The sequence below is a fragment of the Erpetoichthys calabaricus genome, chromosome 17, assembly GCF_900747795.2.
Source record: "Erpetoichthys calabaricus chromosome 17, fErpCal1.3, whole genome shotgun sequence".
NCBI classification, from domain to species: Eukaryota; Metazoa; Chordata; class Cladistia; order Polypteriformes; family Polypteridae; genus Erpetoichthys; species Erpetoichthys calabaricus.
In genome coordinates, this window is record NC_041410.2 from 57,584,043 (window position 1) to 57,611,689 (window position 27,647).

The 27,647-nt window shown below is 39.9% G+C and overlaps 1 protein-coding gene across 3 annotated transcripts in view; it reads right to left on the reverse strand.

Annotated features, from left to right (window-relative positions):
- The window catches only part of adamtsl5 (ADAMTS like 5), a 239,772-nt gene that overhangs the window by 95,625 nt on the left and 116,500 nt on the right, over nt 1-27,647 (reverse strand). For all 3 annotated transcript variants that reach the window (XM_028792366.2, XM_051920228.1, XM_028792368.2), the window contains one exon: nt 15,763-15,890. In XM_028792366.2, the coding sequence (XP_028648199.2) occupies nt 15,763-15,890 (128 nt within the window). The remainder of the gene's footprint in view (nt 1-15,762; nt 15,891-27,647) is intronic.

Here is a 27,647-nt window from a genome sequence, read left to right on the forward strand (position 1 = left end):
AAGTGCGCTGGTGCCTATTTTTAAGAATAAGGGAGATGTACAGAGCTGCATTAACTACAAAGGAATAAAATTGATAAGCCACAGCATGAAGTTATGGGAAAGAGTAGTGGAAGCTAGGTGGAAGGGAGGTGATAAATCGTGAGGAGCAGTATGGTTTCATGTCAGGAAAGAGCACTATAGATGCAATGTTTGCTCTAAGGGTGTTGATTGAGAAGTATAGATAATGGCAGGAGTTGCATTGTGTCTTTGTGGACTTAGAGAAAACATATGACAAGGTGCCTAGAGATGAGTTGTGGTACTGTATGAGAAAGTCGTAAGTGGCAGAGAAGTATGTAAGATTGGCACAGGATATTCAAGTGTGACAGCACTGAGGCCTGTGGTAGGAGTGACAGATGCACTAAAGGTGTAGTTTGGATTACATCAGGGACCAGCTCTGACCTCTTTCTTCTTTGTAATGGTGATGGACAGGTTGCCAGACAAGATTAGAAAGGAGTCCCCATGGACTATGATGTTTGTGGATGACATTGTGATCTGTAGCGAGAGTAGGAAGCAGGTTGAGAAGACCCTGGAGAAGTGCTCTACAGAGGAGAGGAATGAAGGTCAACAGGAACAAGAGAGAATGCATGTGTATAAATGAGAGGGAGGTCAGAGGAATGGTGAGGATGCAGGGAGTAGAGTTGGCAAAGGTGGAGGAGTTTAAATAATTGGGATTAACAGTACTGAGTAACGGGGAGTGTGGAAGAGAGGCGAAAAAGAGAGTGCAGGCAGGGTGGAGTGGGTGGAGAAGAGTGTCAGGAGTGATTTGTGACAGACGGGTACCAGCAAGAGTTAAAGGGAAGCTCTACAAGATGGTAGTGAGACCAGCTATGTTATATTGGTTGGAGACAGTGGCACTGACCAAAAAACAGTAGACAGAGCTGGAGGTGGCAGAGTTACAGGTGTTAAGATTTGCATTGGATGTGATGAAGATAGACAGGATTAGAAATGAGAACATTGAAGGGTCAGCTAAGTTGGACAGTTGGGAGACAAAGTCAGAGAGGTAAGATTGTGTCGGTTTGGACATGTACAGAGAAGAGATGCTGGGTATATTGGGACAAGGATGTTAAGGATGGAGCTGCCAGGTAACAGGAAAAGAGGAAGGTCTAAGACAAAGTTTATGGATGTGGTGATAGAGAACATAAAGGTGTTGGGTGTAACTGAGCTAGATGTAGAGGACAGGAGGATATGGAAAAAGATGATCCGCTGTGGTGACCCCTAACGGAAGCAGCCAAGAGAAGAAGAAGAAGAAGAAGAAGAAGAAGAAGAAGAAGAAGAAGAAGAAGAAGAAGAAGAAGAAGAAGAAGAAGAAGAAATCTACTTGAGATTACACAAATTTCTATTGAGTGGCCAAGTATTTTACTGTTAAGAAACCTTTGTAGTTTAAGGATGATATTGTATTTGTGTGTGATTGCATGGGCTGGCACAGACTTTCTTTATTCATGAGTTGGGTTTTTACCATTGAAGTAAATTGGAATGGCTTTTACATATGTTAGGATGATTATTGATAAACCACTTATTACTGACTACATGATTACTCATAAACCGCTTTGTATATGTTTTAATTATCTTTGCCACTATTAAAGTGAAAGCTTTTTGCATGAAGGCGCACTTCTTGTCAAGGATAAGTTTTTTTAATTTGCTTATTGACCACATTAAATATCAATGTTCATATACTACTTGTGTTTCCTTAGGGAAAAAAGAAAAATCACATGCATTTCTCTACACTGCACGTTTACTTCTTGTAAAGTGTAAGGTAACTACAGTATAGTTTGCTTTATTCTTTTTCCTCTATCAGCTGTTAATGCATAACTTTAATATTTCTTTAAATATGCTTAGATTTAGTATATTGGACAGAATCCTGTCTTTACACATAATGTATGGGCACATTATACTACTAGTTTTTACATTTTGGTGATAATTTATATTTTTCCATACTTGCTGCTGTAATACCTGGCTTTACATCAGTTACCTTCTCATTATTCCTTTTTTGAGCTAGAAGACACATGGAGAAGTACGGCCATGATTACATCTTGGACAATAAATATAACCATATTCCTGTTAAGTACATGTAACTACTAAATGTTAATTATGCATGCTTCCATAGAGTTATTTTTAGAACATCAGAACAACTTTGACAAGAACATGTAACTCAGCTCATCAACCCAGTTTATCCATCCATCCATTTTCCAACCCGCTGAATCCGAACACAGGGTCACGGGGGTCTGCTGGAGCCAATCCCAGCCAACACAGGGCACAAGGCAGGAACCAATCCCGGGCAGGGTGCCAACCCACCGCAGGACACACACAAACACACCCACACACCAAGCACACAGGGCCAATTTAGCTCTACAAAATAACATCAAGTTGTCCCCAAAGAACCACATTAACAGGAAATTAATTTCATGTATTTATGGTTCTCCATTTTTGCCCCTGAGTTTTTGCTGAAGAATTTATTCCCTTCATAATTTTAAACAATTCAATTATGACACTCGTTAATATACAATTTGTTTGAAGTAAAAATGGTAAAAATGTTTAATTATTCCTCAGAGCTCATACTTTGCAGTCGTGGAATCAGTCTAGTCATACTTAGTGTTTTCACACATTTAACATATTTTGGATACTGTTCTTGACTTAAAACAGACATGTGTAAAGAAGTGAGAGTCTTTTAAAGCGATGTTCTTGTGGTATCTAAAAGTGACTGTATACTGATTTTTTCCTCCTGTTTTTTTTTTTGCTGCTCAAATGTATGCACAAAATGTATAAAACAATTTTGTAAGAAAGATGCAAAATGATCACACATCATTTCAGTGCAGGGTGCATGCACATTTGTCAACTCATGATGGCAAGGAAAAGAATTAAGAAATGAAAGATCAGAGCTTCTTTGAGCGCATTTATCCCTGCCAGTAATCTGTATATATAAAACAAGTGGCACAAAGGACAGGAGGCAGGAAAGTGATATGGATTTATATGGATACAAAACAGTCATTATGTGAGCAGTGTAAGTACTTTCTGCAAAGTTTTGATTCCATGACATGTTTTGCTAATGATCTATATTACTAAACGACAGTTAATTTATGCACGGCGGACGCGGCGGATGCACCGAAGCGCATGCGCACTGCGGCGCGGCGCCCCTGAGTCAAACGCAGCATCTTCCCAGAGTCAGTAGGTGGCGCCCAAACAACACAACCTGTAAACTAGACTTGCTCTTCTCCACTGTGCCAGCAGTCTGTGTGGCATGTTCAATCTACCTAACGACACAGCCACAGAACAACAAAGACGAGATGGCATAGATAAACACAATAAACGGAGGCTCCTACAACGCGCTTCAAAAACACCACACGCAAGACCGCAAGGATACAAACAATACACGGAGGCTCCCACAACGCGCTTCAGACACACCAGAAGCAAAGACATCACGGCTCCACAATGAAAGAGCTCAACTAACGGAAATACAAAACGAGCCCGTATGGATAACAACAACAACAACAACATTTATTTATATAGCACATTTTCATACAAAAAGTAGCTCAAAGTGCTTTACATAATGAAGAGAAGAAAAATAAAAGACAAAATAAGAAATTAAAATAAGACAACATTAATTAACATAGAAAGGAGTAAAGTCCGATGGCCAGGGTGGACAGAAAAAACAAAAAAAAACTCCAGAAGGCTGGAGAAAAAAATAAAAATCTGTAGGGGTTCCAGGCCACAATGATAAACACAATGAACAATGAACGAGCGCACCCACAACGCGCTTCTGACACAGCATAGGCAAAGGAGGCACGTATCCAAATGGAGGGAGCTCAGCGATTGGTAATACAAACACGAACCCGTATGGCTATGACCTGTAAACGAGCCCGTATGCATAAAAACAATGAACGAAGGTGCCCACACAAAGAAACTGTTTTAGTTCATATAGGGTTATTGAATTTAATGGAAAATTTACCATGCCTACGACCTGTGAACTAAACCTGAAGTAAAGCGTGCACGCCAGGTTGTACAGCCGCCCGGACGTGACCGCTCACACCACCGCATATACGACGACACATACATAAAAAAACAAAAACAAGACTACATGAAGAAAACCAATAACAGAAGCGCGTTGAAATGAACTGTCCCAGGACGCACCCACCCTCCATGATATTTCATCACGCAGCGGCTTCCCACCGAGGGGCATACGTACTGCGCCGTGGCGCACGCCCCAGAGTCAAACACAGCGGCTTCCCAGAGTCAGTAGGTGGCACCCAAACAACACAACCTGTACACTACACTTGCTCTAATCCACTGTGCCAGTAATATAGATCACATAACGGTCACAGACTCAAACCCAGCAGCTTCCCAGACTCAGTGGCTGGCACATGAACACCACAACCTGTACACTAAACGTGCTGTGCTCCACTCTGCCAGCAGTCGGTGTCAGCAAAGGCAACGGAATCACGTCTCCACAAAACGAAACCGCTTTAGTACACATATGCTTATTTAATTAAATGACATTTCCCCAGACGCACCCACCCTCCATGATATGTCATCCATCCAAATATCGGACGGAACAGAAACTGATTGCCATTCTTGGATTTACGATTCTCTAGAGAATTGCGGGCTTACTTGTACTTCTCTAAAAATCAGATATTTTTCACATGTTAGTGAATAAATGAAAATTGAGCTGCAGAGCTAATGCAGCTTTTTTACTTTCAAATATCAAACACAAGGTTGTATGCAGCAATTTATAACAATTGTGCTTTCACTGTCAAACAACAGGGCGGCATTTATGAAAAGGAACAACAATTGGAAATGACAAAATTGACAATAATAAATCAACAGATTAAATAGACCAAATCAGCATACTTCAAACTAGATGGTAACAATTAATCCTAAAAATAAGTGCAGTGAAAATATTTATAAAAAAACAGAACACAGCCAAACCTGACCTGTACTAAGGGATGCTAACAAATCCTGGACAATTTCCTGCATTTAACACTTTTTCTTTTTTCTGTCAGTTCTTAGAAAAACACTCAATGGGTGTTCTCTTGTATCTCAAACTTGTTTGCGTCACCCCTGAAATCAGCAACTACTCAAACAAATGTTCAAAGTCTAAATTAAACCTGTCATGTGTCTGGCAAATATTTTGCTGTTCAGAAGAAAACTGCTGTTGTATTAACATATCATAATGAAACATTTTGAGACCCCAATAGTATTATTTACTTAATTCTATTCAAATACAAAATATATTTATTTCTACCTGGGCTGGGGCAGTCAGGTTGCTCTGCACATTTTTAAAAATAAGCTTGTAGTTGTCTTCAATGGGAAGAGGTGAGTAGTTACGAGAGCAGAAGAAGCCTCTTCTGCCATACTTGCCACAATGCTCAATTTGCCAGACATGCAGTTGTACTCCATTTATGACACAGGCAGCATTTCGCCAGTACCCTTTTCCATTGATGCTTTCACCATAGATGTTATATTTGGTAGTTTGAAAATTATCTGTTCCATTGATTTGAGCAGCACTTCATTCTATTCTTTTTCTTATCCCGATGGATCTCTTTGTTGTCTATTAGGTAACTTACCGCAGATTTTTTTCACTTTCGCAATTCTCTTGCGTGTACAGCCACCAGTTTTTCACTGTTTCATTTAGCCTAAGAATGCATAAAATATTTTTTTCTTTTAGCAAAATTAAATATAATATTTGTGGCTGACTTTATGGAGGTCTACTGAAGGGGCCTTTTGGGTCTAGTGGCTCATCTGCATTGCAGGGGCAGCCAGTGCTGGCTGTATAACTTAACACACAGTTAGCCTTCATAATTTCCTTTCTCAGAATCTAGATAAAGAAGAGTTCCCTACAAGTCAAAAGTCATTCTCATAAGGCATTTTTTCAAGTTTCAAACTTCCTATTGTGTTTTCATATCTAATGTTTTAACTTCCTACATGTTATAATTTACGTTCATTTACATTAAATTTAATTTGCCATACATCTGCCCAAGACTAAATTCTGTCCAGGTCCTTCTGCAATGATTCAACTGATTCTACTGTACATGATCTTCATGGCAGGTGATTCAATGACTAAGTCCCTCAATATGGACTCTATGTGACCAACATTTCATTTCCCAGTTTGTCTTTTGGAAGCAGTTATTCAGAACTATTTTAACCTCCAAGCTTAATTCCTCACCATCCTGTTGGTAAAAAGTTGAATTCTATTGGCAGGCTTGTAGCTGGGAGTAAATAAGTTAAGATTGTAGTCAGATGTGTCCACAAGTTTACAATTAAAGGCATCTTTAACATTTGAATTGAGCAGGTCCAGGTTGCTGTTAACATCACATATACTGCTGGAAATTTATCATAGTTCCTTTCAAAGTCACGTTGTTGAAATCGCCCAATATTATAACAGCAGGATGAAAATGATTCTTCATTGGAGGATTGGTAACAGAGTGACTCATTTGTGTTGCTGAATCCTCATTTACAGAGGGAGGAATATAAACTTTAATAATCCCAAAGGTACATGGATATTGCCCTATACTGTAGCAATCTATTACTCCTTTTGCCTACATTTTTACAAAAGTTATTAAACAGGTTTACCTTCTAGCACCCCAAATCTCTCATGTTTTCCTCTTTTTCACAGAGGCACAGTTAGTGGGATATCCTGAGATGTGTAGAACCCTGCAAAACTTCACAGTATACTGGACAACCTCTAACAAATCAGAATCAAATGCAACTGCTGCAGATCCAGGTCACATACCAACCATAATAATAACAACAACAACAACAACAACAATAATAATAATAATAATAATAAATTATTCTTTACATATATATAGCTCTTTTCTCACTATTCAAAGCGCTTTACATAAAGAGTGGAGAGCCACTACAACCACCATTAATGTGCAGCATCCACCTGGATGATGCAAAGGCAACCATTTTGCGCCAGTATGCTCACTACACATTAACTATTAGGTGGTGAAGAGGGGATAGCAGGGAAGGTGGTTGCAAAGTTAATAATAAATAAACCAGTGATAACCAAGTAAAAGATCATTAGTTACTTTGTGTACATTGCATGCAGAAAAACAAGGGGTTAAAGAACACACTTAAAAATGAGTATGTTTAAGCAGTTATAGTATACAGGTGCTGGTCATAAAATTAGAATATCATGACAAAGTTGATTTATTTCAGTAATTCCATTCAAAAAGCGAAACTTGTATATTAGATTCATTCATTACACACAGATTGATGTATTTCAAATGTTTATTTCGTTTAATGTTGATGATTATAACTGACAACTAATGAAAGTCCCAAATTCAGTATCTTGGAAAATTAGAATATTGTGAAAAGGTTCAATATTGAAGACACCTGGTGCCACACTCTAATCAGCTAATTAACTCAAAACACCTGCAAAAGCCTTTAAATGATCTTTCAGTCTAGTTCTGTAGGCTACACAATCATGGGGAAGACGGCTGACTTGACAGTTGTCCAAAAGACGACCATTGACACCTTGCACAAGGAGGGCAAGACACAAAAGGTCATTGCTAAAGAGGCTGGCTGTTCACAGAGCTCTGTGTCCAAGCACATTAATAGAGAGGCGAAGGGAAGGACAAGATGTGGTAGAAAAAAGTGTACAAGCAATAGGGATAACCGCACCCTGGAGAGGATTGTGAAACAAAACCCATTCAAAAATGTGGGGGAGATTCACAAAGAGTGGACTGCAGCTGGAGTCCGTGCTTCAAGAACCACCACGTACAGACGTATGCAAGACATGGGTTTCAGCTGTCGCATTCCTTGTGTCAAGCCACTCTTGAACAAGAGACAGCGTCAGAAGCATCTTGCCTGGGCTAAAGACAAAAAGGACTGGACTGCTGCTGAGTGGTCCAAAGTTATGTTCTCTGATGAAAGTAAATTTTGCATTTCCTTTGGAAATCAAGGTCCCAGAGTCTGGTGGAAGAGAGGAGAGGCACAGAATCCACGTTGCGTGAGGTCCAGTGTCAAGTTTCCACAGTCAGTGATGGTTTGGAGTGCCATGTCATCTGCTGGTGTTGGTCCATTGTGTTTTCTGAGGTCCAAGGTCAACGCAGCCGTCTACCAGGAAGTTTTAGAGCACTTCATGTTTCCTGCTGCTGACGAACTTTATGGAGATGCAGATTTCGTTTTCCAACAGGACCTGGCACCTGCACACAGTGCCAAAGCTACCAGTACCTGGTTTAAGGACCATGGTATCCCTGTTCTTGATTGGCCAGCAAACTCGCCTGACCTTAACCCCATAGAAAATCTATGGGGTATTGTGAAGAGGAAGATGCAATACGCCAGACCCAACAATTCAGAAGAGCTGAAGGCCACTATCAGAGCAACATGGGCTCTCATAACACCTGAGCAGTGCCACAGACTAATCGACTCCATGCCACGCCGCATTGCTGCAGTAATCGGAGGCCAAAGGAGCCCCAACTAAATATTGAGTGCTGTACATGCTCATACTTTTCATGTTCATACCTTTCAGTTGGCCAACATTTCTAAAAATCCTTTTTTTGCATTGGTCTTAATTGATATTCTAATTTTCCGAGATACTAAATTTGGGACTTTCATTAGTTGTCAGTTATAATCATCAACATTAAAAGAAATAAACATTTGAAATACATCAGTCTGTGTGTAATGAATGAATCTAATATACAAGTTTCACTTTTTGAATGAAATTACTGAAATAAATCAACTTTGTCATGATATTCTAATTTTATGACCAGCACCTGTAGTTATGCTTTGTTAGAAAAAAAAGGAAGCAGCAAAGAGACAGCTTCTTACAGACAGGCTTAAAGGAAAGTCTAGTAATAGATAAAAATATCTGGTAGTAAAGGAGAAACTGAAATAGTTAATACAGGGACTTAGAGAGGTCCAGAAAGTATGAAACTGGTCCTGTATATGTAGGTTAATTAAGGATTGTTTAAACAAGGGAATGGAGTGGGGTTGGAGGGCAGGGAGTTTAGAACATGCCAGCTTTAGAACTTCACAAAAAGGAAAATGAAAGTAGTACAAATACGTACTGTACATACAAGATAATTTTGATAATTCACACACAATGTTAAAAAATCTAAAGTAAAGTTATATATCCCCATTACCAAAAAAGTTGGGACACTGTGTAAAATGTACATAAAAAGAGAATACAATGATTTGCAAATCATGTAAATCCTGTATTTGGTTGAAACAATACAAATACAACATTCCAAATGTTGAAACTGAGAACTGTTATTGTTTTTTAACAAATATATGCTTATTCTCATTTTGAGGCCACAAACAAAGAGTACTGTAATTTTTCCTCATATAATCCACACTGAAATGTCTACTAATCTAATTCAACATTCGACCATAAAATCTCTCCATCTGAACATGTCCTGGTAGAACCTCTCCCTACATTCACCAATCCCATGTTCTTGAGGAAAAAGTCCAAATGAGGTTGTAGGAAATTTATTTTTAAAGACAAATGCTAGATAAGAAGACAGAAGTTCCTCAACTAGATCTTTGCAGTTTTCCGCCTTTTTATTTCCAAAACATTATGGAAAAAGCTGTCAAATGGCTCCCAAGTTCTTTTTTCAACTTTGCACAGCTTGGATTTCAAACTTGCATCCTTCAAAAGCTCCCAGATCTCAGGTACAACAAAGATACCTTCTTTAATTTTTGGTTTGCTAATGTGAGGAAACATCGACCTAAGGTATCCTTCACCATCTCTGTTCGTTGCTGTCCACTAAAATTTCTTGCCTCTACTTCCTTTAATATTCTCTCTACTCCTCTCAAAACTGTGTAAAACCAGTAACTTTTTCATCTCACTAAAGAAGGGGAGTGTATTCTTTTATTGTTTCTGTACCGGCTACCTGTTCAAAACTATCGATGTATCAACCTAACCTTTATATTTCCTTAAAAACCACTTAAACAACAACTTCCCTCTTCTGGACACTACAAACACATCTTTCTAACCTTCTAAATGCAAATTCCTGGCTATTTTGAAGGAATAAAAAGAGAGCAAAAACAACCAAACAACAAATCTTTTAATTCTCATGGATACGCCTCTTCATTGGGAAGAAACGCTACTTTTTCCCTGATGGCAACACAAATTAGACGATCTACAAATCTCCGACTTAAGTTCATAGCCGAACAATAACTACCTACTTCTGTCATATCACCTATGTTGATATATTTTATCTCTTTTCGCTGTTCTGTTATTTCACTGAGTAATAATTTCTGTTTGTTAACGCTAATGCGATCTTGTTTTTTGAGACTTTTGAATTTTAGTACTTTCATAATTTCTAACCTGCTCTGCATGTGTATCGCGCCAACGTTTTTGAACCTCTTTACGACGTTCTACTTTGTCTTCTACTCTTTGTTTGAGCGCAGGAACTGTGTCTAATGAAAGCATTCACACAAATGAGAAGTGACTGGATCGTGGGCATGGTTGTAAATGTTTGTCAAAATCTCTTGGCATACTTAAAAGCCTGAACAGCACTTGTCCTTTTTGGATCTTTGCTTTGTCTCTCTCTCTCTCTCTCTCTCTCCTCCACCTGATGTCCTCTGCTCCTGTTGGGGGTCCCACTCCTGACGCGCACCCCTATGAAGAAAAAGATGTTTGTGTTTACGATGTTTGTGTTTACTTTTAATTGAGAGATGGATCTGTCTCCTCTGTCTTTACACGGAGCTCGTTTAACTTTTGAAAGGGACATATGTTCGTTTGAAGTTTTTGAATAAAAGTTCCTGACTCAGCAATCTCCTGTGTTTCTGTGCAATTCTGTGACCTAAGCATGACAAGTGGTACCAGAAGTGGTTGCAGAGATGGATCCTCAAGACGATGATCTGGGTCTGGCTAAGGGCTCTGCGCTTTGCCAATGGAAACTGGACCTGGATTGCCCTGTTCATGCTCAGTTGCAGGAATTAATTCATCTCGTTCACAGCTGGTTTGAGGGGGACTCGATCGAGCGGATTGTGGAGAAAGTAACCAGTGATGTGGTACTGGTGGGGATTCCTGAAGTTCTCCAGGATGAGATTTTTCGTCACAGTGTTGACTCATTCTCCACCTTCGACAAATGATTGGAAGGCTCCCAGGCTGCAGGATGGTGCATTTGCTTCGCCAGGGGCACACTCTCAACCTGCCCGAGATCATTGCAATGAACAGCGGGCTCAGGGCCCTGAACATCCAGTTTCCTCAGAAAGACAATCCCGGGCTCCTGTTGTTACTGATGTGACCAGATCTGGAGAGGCTCCTTGTCGTAGACGCCGTTGTGCATATTTCCGCAGTGGTGCCAAGTGCAGATGTTTCCGATGTGATCAGGGCGGTCACCTCGCCAGAGAATGTCGCCTCTCCCCTGCTCGGTCCTTGAAAGTCGGCTTAGCTGAGGAGTGTTGCTCCCATGTTCCTTCTACTTCACTGAAAAAGGAACACTTAATGATCTCCGTGATGTAAGCGGGCTGCGAGATCCCTGCCTTGTTGGACTCAGGTAGTGACCTTTGTGTTGTCAGACGTGACTGTCTAAGCAGTACATCCCTGTGTGGCACTGAGACTGTGAACATACGCTGTGTACATGGGGAATTAGAATATGCATTTAAACAGGCTTGCTCCGCTAGTGACTCCTACTACCAAGAGCATGTGACTGGAGGCTTGAAAACCCCACACTTTCTCGAGAAAGGCAGCTGCCTTTTTAGAGTGATTTCAGATAATTTAGTGGGTGAATTTATTGAATAGTTAGTTGTACCTAAAGTACATAGGGACATTCTTTTGCAGTTGGCCCATTCTCACACCTGAGGGCTGATAACACTAGAGATCGTTTATCAAAACGATTTTATTGGCTGAATATGGGCAAAGATGTTGAACGATTCTGTAGTTCGTGTCCTGACTGCCAGATCGTCTCTGCTTATAAACCTCCTCGGGCGTGCAGCCATGCTGCACAATGTGTCCGTCGGCTGGAGACCGGTCACTGGTCACCGATCTACGGGGTACTTTTTTTCGGCCAATGACCTGGCCGACTTTCTCTTTGTCCCCTTTCCTCCAGGATGATCCGATCCCAGACGTGGATCTGCAGCTAGGGGACCAACCTGACAAGGAAGATTATCAGTACCTGAACTTAAGGAGGGAGCCGAGGTAGAATGACTAATGAAGTCACTGGTTGTTTTCTGTGTTTGTGTGACATGAAGTGGTAGTTCCCGTTTCAATAAATACAATTGCTGTTCCTGTTTGAAGTTGGTTTAAAAAAGCTGGTCGTTCTGAAGCCTAAGACTGAGCCTCATTTTTCGGGTGCAGGACAGTGACTCATGTGTCACAATATATTAATAATTTGGATAGGAATATAATTAATAAAGAAAAGTAAAGTTTGCAGATGACACAAAGCTGTTAAAATTGGCAGATAATCTAGAATCTGTTGATTCATTACAGAGGGACTTGGAAGCCTGCGGTGGGTTGGCGCCCTGCCCAGGGTTTGTTTCCTGAATTGCGCCCTGTGTTGGCTGGGATTGGCTCCAGCAGACCCCCGTGACCCTGTAGTTAGGATATAGCGGGTTGGGTAATGGATGGATGGATGGGACTTGGAAGCATACAGTGTTGGGCAGATTTGTGGCAGATAAAATTTAATGTAATTAAATGTAAAATATTACATGTAGGATGTAAATATATACTTATGAGATTTGAATACACAATGGGAGGCCTGAAAACTGAAATTAAATCTTCCAGATAGTGTTCAGAAGCCATTAAGAAAGCTTAGAATGTTGGGTTAAATATCATGATGTGTAGAGTACAAGTCCATTGAGGTTATGCTTAAGCTTTATAATGCTCTGGTGAGGCCTCATCTGGAGTACTGTGGCCAGTTTTGTTCTCCAGCCTATAAAAAAGACATAGAACCACTGGCAACAGAGAAGAGCGACTAGGCTGATTCGAGGAATGTAGAGGATGATTTATGAGGAATGAGTAAAAGAGCTGAGACTTTTCAGGTTAAGCAAAAAAAGAATAAGAGGAGACATGATTGAAGTTTTCAAAATTATGAAAAGGATTAGTACAGTGGATTGGGACTGTTACTTTATAACGAGTTCAACAAGAACACAGGGACACAGCCAGACACTTTGCATAAAGTTTGCACAATAATTTGGAAGTTTGTCTTCACATAGAGAACAATAGCGACATGGAATAGGTTACCACATAGTGTGGTAGGCAGTAGGACTTTAGGGATCTTTAAAGCTCAAGTTGATGTTATTTTGGAAGAAATGAATAGATAGGACTGGTGAGCTTTGTTGGGCTTTCTAATGTTACAATGTTCTAATAACATTACCTCCTTGTACAGTATATATATATATACTGTATATATATTAGTATAAAGAAAAGTACTTACATGATAATTCAGATAATTAATGGCAGAATAACTGAGGCCCATTTTCTGGGCAAAGCCAGGTAACACAGCTACTATTAGAATATTGATGAAAGTTAGTATTTACGGGAGCACAAATCAGGGCATACAAAAAAGATGTAGACCAAGATTGAGACGAATTGAGTCAGAGCTTAAAGACCTGGAGATATGAGATGTACTTGCCAAAGGTTGCTTTGTGACTCTTCTTACTTATAAGGATATGTCATGATTGATGCATTGTACAATAATATGCTTGAACTGTAAATACTGAATTGTCACTTATAGATATATGCTGTTGTTTTGTGAGGTAATATGCTAGAGCACACGAAAAATCAGAACAGTAGTGTAATGCTGTCTGCGGTTTTCAGCTCATGTTTATGAAACACCATATGTATGATATCATACCAGATTAAAAGTAAACTGTAAATACTGCAACAATTTGAATACTAGGACTGTGAAATCGACACCCGTTGCTTGGAAACGAGATAAAGTATCTATCTATCTATCTATCTATCTATTATTTTTGTCAGTGTGTGGCATACTTCACCTGTATGATATAGCAAAATATTTTTAAACAAACACTCAGCCTGGTACTGGGCCACACAGAGTGTAAGAGGGTCTCCAGTTGCATTACTAATTTCTGTTATTGCGTTGTGAACTTCCTACTTATGAATATGTTCAGCTAAAATCTTATTAGGCTTCTGTCCATGTTCATAATAATGATGTCACAACTTAAAGATGAGTTGTTCAGCTTCTTTTATTGCCAAGAGATTAAAGTGATATTGTAGAGCTATTTTATAGTAAATTGCCTCATTTGAAGAGCTGGTGGATTCATGATCAACTCTGGAAATCTCACTAATTAACTCTTGATGCTTTCTTGGTCTGCAATTCATTTTTAAGAGAGAGGTATATGATAATGAATCTTGCTAAAAATGCTTTCAAAGTTTCCCAGAGTGTACTTGCAGAAACCTCTGAGGATATGTTATTCACTAAAAAAAATTAATTTGTTTGAAGATGAATTCTGCAGTGTTCAGATCTGCTGATGACAGGGGGTTAAGATGCCATTTACATGGTGAGTGTGTAGGGCATAATGAGCCAAACTTTAAGATAAGAGGTGTGTGATTAGAGATAACAATAGCTTTGTACTTACAGGTTTTGACAGTGGGTAGTAAATTATTATTGATGAAGAAATGATCAGTTCTTCAGTAGCTATGATATACTGGTGAGAAGAAGAAATATTCCCTTGAATTTGTATATAAGAATCTCCATGGGTCCAAAAAATTATGATCCATTACAAACTATGATTATCTTTGAAATATCAGAAGTTATTGTCAGCAAAGTTGCTCAATCAATTATAAGTTCTAATATTGGGAATGGATGTAAAAATATTTTCATTAAACTCTCTATCATCCAAATTAGGGCATATATATTTATCAAAATTACTTTAGAATTGAATAAATTACCCTTTGGAGCTGAATACTACATCTGAGGCTACAAAATTACCTTATGTATTAAAATTCACACACCTCTTGTTTTCTTTTTAAAGATAGAAAGAAAAACTTGGCCAATCCAATCTCTTTGCAGTTGAGGCAGGTCCTTATTTATTAAGTAAGCCTCCTGGCCTTTAAGCCTATGAGGTGGAAGAATAGTTTTTTCTCTTTAGACTATGATTGAGGCCATTGACAATCCAGATTGCAAAATTCAAAGGGTGGTCAAGGAAATACTGCTTTTGAACATCTTGAGTAGGAGGAGGTTAGAAGCATGCACTGATGCAGCACATTGCCGCACCCACCGCACAAGAACATCTAGGAATCTTTAAAAAAAAAAAAAAAAAAAAAGATTGCTAGATGTAGCATGAAGTGAGTGAATGTGTGTGTACTTTTAATCATGTGTATTCCTGTCAGGAGTTGCAGTCCTTCAGCTGGGCGAATAGGCCTCTTTGAACATTTTTGCCATAAAGGGGCATATCTTGTGGGTTCACAGGCAATAAATAATGAGGAACACCTCTTCCTTGACGAAAACAACCATCGCTAATGTTTGATTTTTAATGGTAGCTGTGAGATAAATCTAAATGAAAGCATTAGTCTCTTCTGCATCAACACTATGTATTCCCTTTTATATATTTAGTTTATTTCACTTGAAGATGTAATATCTCTTGGAAGTCTGAACTTAATTTACAAAAGAATGTATATTTATGGAACAAACATTATTTTAAACTGCTAAAATGTTGGGATAAAGTGATTGCAAAGACTGGAAGACAGATTCTGAGTTACTCCAAAAGACATAATCTGTTTTTAAAATAAAAACATAAAAAAAATGTAACAGAATAACAAACCTTTAAGTACGACCATCTTGTTAAAAGGATATTTAATGAGCAACTCACAAGACATTGGCCCTTAATACAGACGCCATCGGTTTCAGTTGGGCAGGGAGTTCCATCTAGCACGTGGCCAAAGTTGTAGTAGAAGTTTTGTCCCAGGGCTAAACAACTCAAATCACAAGGATCAGAACCTATATAGAGAGAGGATAGGGTATTAGAAATCAGAATGTTTTCAATATTTTAGACGTTTTTGTAACAGTAGAATTAAATTAGGATAATTTATTTTTAAGTAAGCTAATATTGCAGTTGTATTAATACAGTATTTACATTTTTGTGCAATATATACTGATCAATCTGTATGTTTGATTTCTTTATTTCTTTTATGATCAATTTCTGTCCTTTTCATGGGTGCTACCCTCTTACTTTATCCCCTAGTGAAGGTATTTATTTGGCTGTTTTCAGTCTCCACCTAATCGATTAATTTCTGTATTTTTGGTGGTTCTACTGAGAATGGCAAGTGTTTTAACTTTGTTGTTTTTGATTATTAACTTGTGTACAGTACAGTGTGTTTTGTGCTTTGGTTAGATTTTTATTCACATTAATACAATGATAAGTGTCTATGTATCTGTGTGTCCATCTGGTTGTTATGTCTCTGTCATTCCAACAGATGGTGCATCACAAACATATGTAATAATAAACACACTGCATTTATTATTCCAACATATGGCACATCACAAACATTAACACTGCTTTTATGAATTCCATGGAAAATGGTATATAACAGAGAACTATGCATTTCATTTGGCTCACTAGTTTTAGTTTCTGTCTTTCTCGCAGGTACTGCCCTCTTTCGTTGTCTTGCTAGCTACTTGGATACTTGAGTTTCCCAGAACTGTCATGAAGCATCAGCCCGCATTTAGCCCAATTCGTGTGAGGACCCACTTGTGTAAAGAGTGCAAGTCTACCTAAACAAGTCCACTGAGCAACAACACAGGTCAAGGCTGTGGACACCCTTATTTAACCAGTAACACTATTTCTTATCTCTCTTTTTTCTTCCCACTAACAGGAGAGGTTGTAATGCAGCAAGTCTTCATCCACTTCAATAATCCGCCCATTCAGAGACTATTTTTCTTTGGCCTTCAGAACAGGCAGTCAGCAGTGGACAAAGTGGACTTGTTCCCAGCATTTGTCACCTAAAGTGGACTCCACGTTGTTGCACTGACAGAGACATGGATACATCCAGGAAATATGGTAACGCCGACAGCCCACTTCTCTAGATTTCACTTAACTCATATATGTTGCTCCACTGGAAGAAATGTAGGGACAGAAATGCTAGTCTCCCAACCAAGGAGATTCACACTACTGCATACTTTATGCAAATATACCAATTTCGAGTACCATGCAATCACTATTGCCTATCCTATTAACTTTAACATTGACGCTCTTTACCAAGGTCTACAAAAGAACTTTGTCCACAAGCTGGATGTGCTGCTCTCCTGCAATCCTGATGGTGGCAGCAACTACTAACCTGAGGACCTGAATATCCACCTGTTCTTCTTTTACAGACTTCCTCTCTCTTCTCTCCTCTTTTAACCTGACACAGCTCCACACCCAAAGAACTTACAAAGCTAGTAAACTTTTGGATACCATTCTCTCACGGAACTGCACACTCATAAACACAACTGTTACTCCACTACACACATCTGACCACTTTTTCATTCATTCATTCTCCCTGCTCTTTCCCTCTCTTTCCAATGCCATTCCTCCAACTGTGTTCTTCCACTTGCTTTTCTTCCATAGTCTCTTCTACTCTTCCTCTTGCTGACCACTTCTCCACTCCTGTCACCAATGCTGTCACTGACATCCTATGTTGTTGTCCTCCCACAGCTGGCAATCTCTGGCTCATCCCTCGGGTGCGTTATCGGCAGTAGCGTGTTCAAGAGGTCCCCAGAGGGACCCAGTAGTGTGGGGCCGGCCTGCACCATCACACCAACGCTCAGGTAAGTTTCTTTAAAAACAGGATTAGCAGCATGTCTGATACTTATAGTTTTTTCTCAACCTCCCTCCTCAACCCTCCACCACCTCTACCCTCTTTGACTGTTGTTAACTTTGCAATCTTTTTTCAGAAAAGGTGGCTGTCCTCAACAGTCAATTCCCATCACTCCCTCTGACCAATCTGCTACCACCTGAACAAACAACAACATTCTCCTCTTCCTCCTATCTCTCCACTAATGTAATTTTCAACCCCCTCTCTAGCTGTCCCACTACATGTTCACTTGATCACATCCCTTATATCTCATCCAGGCTATCTCCCCCTAATTTATTTCTACTATTTCACACATTGTTAATACCTCAGTCAGCATAGGCCCTAATAACTCTGCTTCTCAGGAAGCCCACTCTCAACCCACCTTAAGTAAGTAATTACAGACTAGTTTTTTTTTTCTTTAATTTCTTTCTAAAATACTAGAACATTCTGTCTTTAACCAAGTCTCTTCTTTTTACTCACAGAGCAGACTGCTGAATATATTTTAGTCAGGCTTCAAGAAGGGACATTCCATCAAGACAGCTGTACGTACAGCTGTCAACATGTTACAGCAGGCTAGTGCTAATAAAGCGTCACCTGTCCTCATCCTTCTTGATCTCTCCTCTGCCTTCGACATGGTCAACTATCAGATCCTCCTTGGCAGACACTCCAACCTTGGCTTCACTGGCACTGCCTCCAGGTGGTTTGAATCCAACATTTTGGGAAGATCCTACGGTGTATCCTGGCATGAAGAGTTTTCAAGGGTGCCCCAGGCAAGCATGGAAATGCCCTAAGGAAAAGTGCTGGGCCCTTTCCTCTACTCTATACAGTATTCAGCTCCTCACTGGGCCCTATTATCCAGTCATATGTTTTCTCTTATCAGTACTATGCTGATGATACGCAACTGCACCTGTCTTTCCTTCCAAAGGATCACACAGTATCAGCTAGAATCTCTGCAAGTCTCATTGATATTGCAACCTGGATGAAGACATGCTACCTCCAACTTAAATTGGCAAAGACATCTGTGCAGCTTGGTTCATTATCACTAACACCAGGCAAGCTGGTAAGCAACCTTGGTGTGGTGATCGATGACCAGCAGTCTTTCTGGGACCTTGTTGCTATGGTCTCCATGTTATTATATTAACTCTAAACAATAGTCGCAAGATCAGATCATATCTAACAGAGTGTGCAGTATAACTCCATGTTCAGGATTTGATCTTATCACATCTGGACTAGTGCAACTATCTGCTGGCAGAAATATCAGCATTTGTCACAAACCCACTGCAGATGATCAAAATGCAGCAGCACATCAGGTACTCAATCAGCTAAGGAAAGAACATGTTATTCCTCTCTTCAGATCAATACATTGGCTCACCCTAACAGTAGGTATTAAGTTCAAATCCTTGATAGGTGCCTACAGTCAATGGATTAGCACCTTTATATGTAAACACTCGCAAAGTCCTATGCTCCTACTCAACTACTCAGGACTGCTGATGAATTATATCTGTGTGGTATTCAATCTCAGTACAGATATTGTTCTATACCTCGTAGTGGATGAAATGAGTTGTCGACCATACAACATCTCTGTTGTTAGTAATTAATACCAAAATGTAAGTAATATGATATTTATAAACTGTTACTAACCCCCCTCTATTCTGTTTCTCTTCTCGGTATATTCATGTGACACTTGGTGCCACTGTTTTACTGCCAAGTTGTTTGTGTGCCAAGGAAAAATCATCTCAGATAAAGGAGCACTGGACTCACTGGGTATTCATCAGATTGACTGGCCCAGCACTGACTCAGCTGTGGAATGGCAAATAATGGGAGGCAGCTAGTTGGCCGAGATCTCCAGGACTCCGGCTGTGTCTGGTTTGTCTGACTCCTTTTCTACAATCTGGAAATGATTGTACAATTAACTGATGGACACATATTGCTGTTTATTAGTTTTGTTAATTAGATTCTACTTTGTGATAGATAGATAGATAGATAGATAGATAGATAGATAGATAGATAGATAGATAGATAGATAGATAGATAGATAGATAGATAGATAGATAGATAGATAGATAGATAGATAGATAGATAGATAGATAGATACTTTATTAATCCCAAGGGGAAATTCACATACTCCAGCAACAGCATACTGATACAAAAAAAACCAATATTAAATTAAACATTGATAATAATGCAGGTAAAAACAGACAATAACTATGTATAATGTTAATGTTTACCTCCCCGGGTGGAACTGAAGAGTCGCATAGTTTGGGGGAGGAACGATCTTCTCAGTCTGTCAGTGGAGCAGGACACTGACAGCAGTCTGTCACTGAAGCTGCTCTTCTGTCTGGAGATGACACTGTTTAGTGGATGCAGTGGATTCTCCATGATTGACAGGAGCCTGCTTAGCGCCCGTCGCTCTGCCACTGATGTCAAACTGTCCAGCTCCATGCCAACAATAGAGCCTGCTTTCCTCACCAGTTTGTCCAGGCGTGAGGCGTCTTTCTTCTTAATGCTGCCTCCCCAGCACACCACTGCGTAGAAGAGGGCGCTCGCCACAACCGTCTGATAGAACATCTGCAGCATGTTATTGCAGATGTTGAAGGACGCCAGCCTTCTAAGGAAGTATAACCGGCTCTGTCCTTTCTTACACAGAGCATCAGTATTGGCAGTCCAGTCTAATTTATCATCCAGCTGCACTCCCAGATATTTATAGGTCTGCACCATCTGCACACAGTCACCTCTGATGATCACGGGGTCCATGAGGGGTCTGGGCCTCCTAAAATCCACCACTAGCTCCTTGGTTTTGCTGGTGTTCAGGTGTAGGTGGTTTGAGTCGCACCATTCAACAAAGTCATTGATTAGGTCCCTATACTCCTCCTCCTGCCCACTCCTGATGCAGCCCACGATAGCAGTGTTGTCAGCGAACTTTTGCATGTGGCAGGACTCCGAGTTGTATTGGAAGTCCGATGTATATAGGCTGAACAGTACTGGAGAAAGTACAGTCCCCTGTGGCGCTCCTGTGTTGCTGACCACAATGTCAGACATGCAGTTCCCAAGACGCACATACTGAGGTCTGTCTTTAAGACAGTCCACGATCCATGCCACCAGGTATGAATCTACTCCCATCTCTGTCAGCTTGTCCCTAAGGAGCAGAGGTTGGATTGTGTTGAAGGCGCTAGAGAAGTCAAGAAACATAATTCTTACAGCACCACTGCCTCTGTCCAAGTGGGAGAGGGATCGGTGTAGCATATAGATGATGGCATCCTCCGCTCCCACCTTCTCCTGATATGCAAACTGCAGAGGGTCGAGGGCGTGTTGAACCTGTGGCCTCAGGTGGTGAAGCAACAGCCTCTCCATGGTCTTCATCACATGTGATGTCAGAGCAACAGGCCGGAAGTCATTCAGCTCACTAGGACGTGATACCTTTGGGACTGGGGTGATGCAAGATGTTTTCCAAACCCTCGGGACTCTCCCCTGTTCCAGGCTCAGGTTGAAGATGTGCTGTAGAGGATCCCCCAGCTCTGATGCACAGGCCTTCAGCAGTCGTGGCGATACTCCATCTGGACCCTCTGCTTTGCTGGCACGAAGTCTCCTCAGCTCTCTGCTCACCTGCGCTGTTGTAATTATGGGTGGGCATCTCTCTCCTATGCTGGTATCTCGCGGGCATACTGAATACTTTCATATTCACCCTTTCCACAGGGTATTTATCATTGGCTGTTGTAAGGGCATGAGCTGATGAAAGTTTTACTTTTTTTACAAACAGAGAGGCTGATGTTATGATTACTTTGTAACGTTCAGCATCACCAGACATTAAGCAAAATTCATCTTTGTTCCGAACCATTTTAATCTTCCTCAAAAGGGGCACGTAGCTGTCTCCAACTCTCTGATGAGATACTATGTCCCCATACACGTACAACGTGTAAAGGCCAGCCCTGATGTCAGCGGGGAAAGGAGCCTTGTAAGGTAACCCCCAAGTCTGATCAGGATGTGCTCCTAATATTCGACCCAGCTGTCCTTTTAAGTGTATAGTTTCATCCATGTTGACTCTTCTTTCCACCGCATTATAACTGAATTTCACAGGATTCTCAGAAGGGATAGTTCCAGCTGCAACATCTGTCAAAGTGGGTAGGCTTAAGGTTGTCGAATTCATAAAAGACAGTAGGTCGTGAATACCTTCTGTGGTACCCGGATGAGGGTGGTACCCAGACAGGATGCCCGAGAAGATCGGAAGAGGGCTTGTGCCTGGAAGCTCAACCCTATAGGGGCACGTGGTCACTGCCAGGGGGTGCCCCGATGTCTGAGGAGCCCTGGACCTCAGCACTTCCACCACACCTGGAAGTGCTGGGGGGAAGAAGACCAGGGACACCCGGAGTGCTTCCAGGTACACAGCCGGCACTTCTGCCACACCGGGGAGTGCCGGTAGGCACTCATTGGGAGGCACCTGGAGCACATCTGGGTGGATATAAAAGGGGCCGCCTCCCTCCATTTGATGGCTGGAGTTGGGAGAGTAGAAGGACAGAGCTCGGGAGGACAGGAGTGGAGGCGGACCTGAAGAGAGAAAAGGCATTGTGAGGCCTGGACTTTGGGGGAGTATTGGGTTGTGTGTGCACTTGTAAATATGGAAAATGTAAATAGACGTGTGTTGGTTGGTGAACCATCGGTGTCCGCCTGTCTGTGTCCGGGCTGTTCCCCACAGGGTATAACTTTAAAGACAGTGATTATACTTCAATTTCATTAAATTTTATAAATATATTGTTTGTTGATTTGTTTCATTAATTTAATTGAAATGTATATGTTAGGGAGCTGCCACTGGTATGATTGTAACTAGGCAGTTACCATCAACATAAGGTTACCTGTTTGGTTGGTGGTTTAAATAGAGACCTACAAAATTTGATTAATAAATTAAGTGATGATTTGATTATATGAAACAAAAATGTTTTAGTTCTTGAAAGAAATGTAAAATAATAGATATATAGATAATAGAACTATTATCTATAGCACACCTGCACTATATGATTCTCAAGTAGTTATACAAGTATCTTAAGATAGCTAGACTAGAATCAGCCCTCACTTCTTTGGAGAATGTCTGCCCAAGTTCTTTCGATTTAGGACATAAGCTTTTAATCACTCACATTAGAAAGGAATTAAGCTTCCTTCATCTTCAATGTGCTGAGAAAAAAAATACTAACCCATTTAAACACTAAGCAATACAGCTTAATATAAGACTGAAACATTCTAGTTTTTGTACAAAAATACCCAGCAGTTAAACAAAATAAAACAAAACAGCTAAACAAAATATCATTCTGCTAACTATAGTATCTAACATTAATTCTTTTACAAAATAATAATACAATTGCATCCTTCTGACGCACATTACTCAGAGAGTGCTTTGTCTGTCTCCATGCAGTCCGTTACCACAAAGCTCTTGGCACTTCCTTCTTTGCAGACCTCTCCCAGCATGGCACCCACATTATGGCACATAGCCTGTGTATTAGGGATGGATGATATGTAAAATTCTCAGGTCAATCATTGTCTCCTTAAACATTGTCGACAGATGATATTATTGGGGGAGCCTGTTGGTTTTGAGGCCGAAACACCAATTTAACAGAAAATTTATTACAGTTTATGTGGTTTTCAGTTTGGTCACATTGTGTCCTCACTGTTAATTGCCATGCATTGTGAAGAGGAACAAAAATATCCTCTTTTAATACAGAAAAACACAGATGTGCAAATATTTCGCTGAGAAGAAATCAGCCGATCTAGCAACACTTTGCTTTCAAAGTAAATCAGGAATTTATATCAAACAAATCAGCCAAAGTTATTTATTTGTTCAGTAGGAAGGTTTTTATTCTGCAAGGTTCACAACAAACTCCAGTTATCATTTGTGTGTACAGAATTCAGCGGACTACGCTTCAGCAGATCTCGCCTGTTGTTATTTATTGGTGCTTCAGAATTTAGAAAAAGTACAAAATACAAGTAGGGCAGTACAAGATGGACACAATGGTACCACAGCTGTTTTATAATATTTATGTGAATAAATTGCATTTGCTTTACATAAAATGTTTTTTTTTTTTTTTTGCTAAGGCACATACGTCAGCCTTGAACTCCAGCTAAACTGCATACCTGTCAAGAAAATTATCTTAAATTAAGCGGCAGCATCCCTTCCAGTCGTAATAATCTGTCACCAGTTCTTTTTGTGCCAGTGATGGGGATATGTCTGCTTTGAATTAGTGAATTGATCTACCGCAATGAGCTACTTCCCTTGTTGGAGCCTAATAAAGAGGTGATTGGAGAGCACAACAGAACTGCCAAGTGCACTGGCTTACTGGTGCTTTACGTATTTTAAACAAACTTGATAATGGGTTTCAGCCAGTACAAATGTTAATATACCATGATGCCAGCTACAACACGCTTTTTGAGTATATATTTTCCAATACTTGTGTCTTTTCTCCACAGCAGCCTGACAAGCTGCAGTCTTTTGCAAATACAGAAAAATGTGAAATGTCACTTGGGGAGACTGGGGAGCAGTAGCAGTCACGGAACAGACTAAGCAGTTTCTTAGCAGTCTTGGTTCCATTCATTCATCCTGACTGACCGCAGCAATGCTGTGGCTTTGGCTAGTCCTGTCACAATTGCTTGATTACAATAGTACATCTTCTGCCTCTGTTGTCTTCTCTTAATAAAATGTTACAAATTGGTTCTCACACTGGCCTTTTAAACAGCATGCCTACTAAAGTGAACGTCACAAGACAGCAGGCTGTCAGATTTCTAATTTGTATTTTTCTAGTGGGGGCGGCACGTGGCGCAGTGGGTAGTGCTGCTGCCTCGCAGTCGGGAGATCTGGGGACCCGGGTTCACTTCCCGGGTCCTCCCTGCGTGGAGTTTGCATGTTCTCCCCGTGTCTGCGTGGGTTTCCTCCGGGCGCTCCGGTTTCCTCCCACAGTCCAAAGACATGCAGGTTAGGTGGATTGGCGATTCTAAATTGGCCCTAGTGTGTGCTTGGTGTGTGGGTGTGTTTGTGTGTGTCCTGCGGTGGGTTGGCACCCTGCCCGGGATTGGTTCCCTGCCTTGTGCCCTGTGTTGGCTGGGATTGGCTCCAGCAGACCCCCGTGACCCTGTGTTCAGATTCAGCGGGTTGGAAAATGGATGGATGGATGGATTTTTCTAGTGAAAATGTATTTGGATTTGGAGCTTTCTGCTAAAGAAGCACTTAAACTTTTTACTGTAAGTAAATACAAAGTGTTTACAGCCTATCTGTATACAATCAGAATATAAGTACATAGTGTATTTATCATATATTTAAAATCTTGGATCAAATCTTCTTCAAATGAAAGTCCATCAGCGATGTAAGTAATGAATCATCGATTGTCATTGATATCGCCTTTCGGCACAAGGCTACTAAGTATTAGTACTATTAGTACTAAGTACTAATGAATGAACTGTTTCATAGTCTTCTCCTGATAAAACATGTTAACACAGCAATGGGCTTCACTGCAGCATTCACAGACTTGAACATGCTCATTTCTTGCAATGTGAGAGCAGGTGCCTGTCAGTTATTATCAGCTATAAAATGCTTAATGGCTGGTGCCTGTTTCAGGACACCTTGATTTTATATCTTAACATGAGCTTGTCATCATCACACTGCACATTGTTACGCTGCAAACAGTGAAGAACACACCAGGCTGGTGATTCTTTTTCTTTATTAATCTAGTGCTGTTTGTTTAAATTTGCAGTCTCCCCTTTTTTGTCTGACTTAAAAGCAAAACACTACCAAATGACTGGACTATTTTTCTTCTTTGCAACTAAATTAGTTATCTTTAAATAGCAGGCTAGTGATTGCTAGTTCCTAGTTGAGCTCATGTTGCCTACATCTAGAAATCATCTTATTTTCTCTTTCAAGTGTGTGCAAGTGAGCATTGCCAATAAACATCTCAAAGCAAAAAAAAAAAAAAAAAATGTGGGTCAAGGCTGGAAATATTGGCAAAATAATATTGTCATATTGCCCAAGCCTACTGTGCATGCAGTGCTTGCCAGAGAAAGTGTGTACTGCGGTAGCTGCTTTCCGTGTTCCATGTGTGGGCTACTTAAATAACCAAAAGGTGACACCCATGATGCATCATTTGTTGTTGATATGATTGCTCCATTTTACTGCATTTTCTTCACTGTGCATGTTTAAATCCACATAATATCTATTTACCTATACATATGGAATTTTACAGCTACTTGGTCATTTGCTATGCTTTGATAAATGTTTAGTCATATCCTGACCATATTCAATTTATATGGTTTTTAAAAAATGTTAATGTTTTTTACACTTTCTCTGAATACTTCTGCTTGTTATCACATTTAAAACAATAATTACATTTCAGGAACTGCTTTATAGGAAATACAAAATTACCAATCTAAAGAAATAATTATCTGCAAGGGGGTACATTTTGTGTGTGTTGTAAGCTGGAGCTCGATCCATAGTTATAAAGTGTTGAGTCCCCACAAAACAGACTTTACTGGACAGTAGGCCTTCAATTTTCCTAGGCTTTACACCCACTCTAGAGGCCAGCAACTTGGGCTAGCAGGCCTACAGAGAAAAAAATTGTAATAGTTTAAAAAACTTAACAAAAAGACACTACAAGAAGGAAGAACCATTAAAACCTTTCAGCTTATAAAGTTGTAAAGAATAAATCTTTATAAAAGAAACAGTACTTAATAATAAATGAAGAAAAATGCAGGAACAAGTTCAAAAGAGACAAAAAGATATCACCTGAAGGCAAACCTGAAGCAAACAAGTCCCAAATAAATCCTAAACTGAATGAAGTCCTTAGTCTAGAGCAAAAAAGGTCAGAAAAGTGCAGAAATATAACCAAGAAGAAGGCAATACAAACAAAACCCCAAAAAAACTAAAACAAAATGTTTCCCTGTTTTGTGTTCCTTGATTCTCCTTTATTAAAGGCCAAAGGAGGACTCAGTAGCTGGTGAGGTCATGATAGCCCAGCTTTTTTGGCCTACACCCACAAAACACATGGAAATTTAAAGACATAGTACATAATTACTAAAAATATATGACAAATAATTCATTATCAAAAAACAAAAAATAAAAAATGATAAATACCCAACAGTGTACTGTACATTTATACAGCATTTCCACTGAAAGTATTGCTACGTATATTTTGTTTTCTTTGCAAACACCACATTGAATTTGACTTGTGCATTTGTTACATGATAACAAAAAGTACCGAGCTACATATACTCGATAACACAGTTGTTTCAATCTTTTTTATTTTTTAATGTAAAGTAGGAATCAAATTCAGCATACAGTGATGGTGTGTTTTCTTTTCCTTAGCACGTAAGCATTTTTAGATAAAATAAAGAAAGCAATACACATTATTATAAATGTCTTCATTGAAACAGCTGTCCTAAGTTCTCTTTAATTTGTAAAACATCCTTATCCTCATACTGTATTAAGCAGGTATGATTTGCTTATGCCCTGTGTGCTGACTGCCGGCTGCTTTCTTAAACTGCTCTTGAAATCAGGTATGTGCTCCTGTTCTCTGCAGTATAAAAGTGATTAATGCAAGATTAGATAGAAAATGGAAGATTAAAGCATTCAGGGCCATGCAAATTACCAAAACGTGAAATCCTTACAAATGACTAATTAAATATTATTTACTATGTAGTTTTCTGCAACAGTGTGGCAGCTTACATTTAACAACATAATTTACATTTGTTCCTGGCTCATTCTGTGATTCAATAGCCACATTCTCAATGGATGTTGAAACTGCTTCATTTGCATGTATCGCATATCACACAGTAAATAGGGATCATTAACACTAGAATTACCAACTTCTACAAAAAAACCCATAAACCCAGCCCACCTTAAAACTTCTCCATCAGTGTCTTTTGTTTTGTAAATGTGTCAATAAGCACAAGCAGC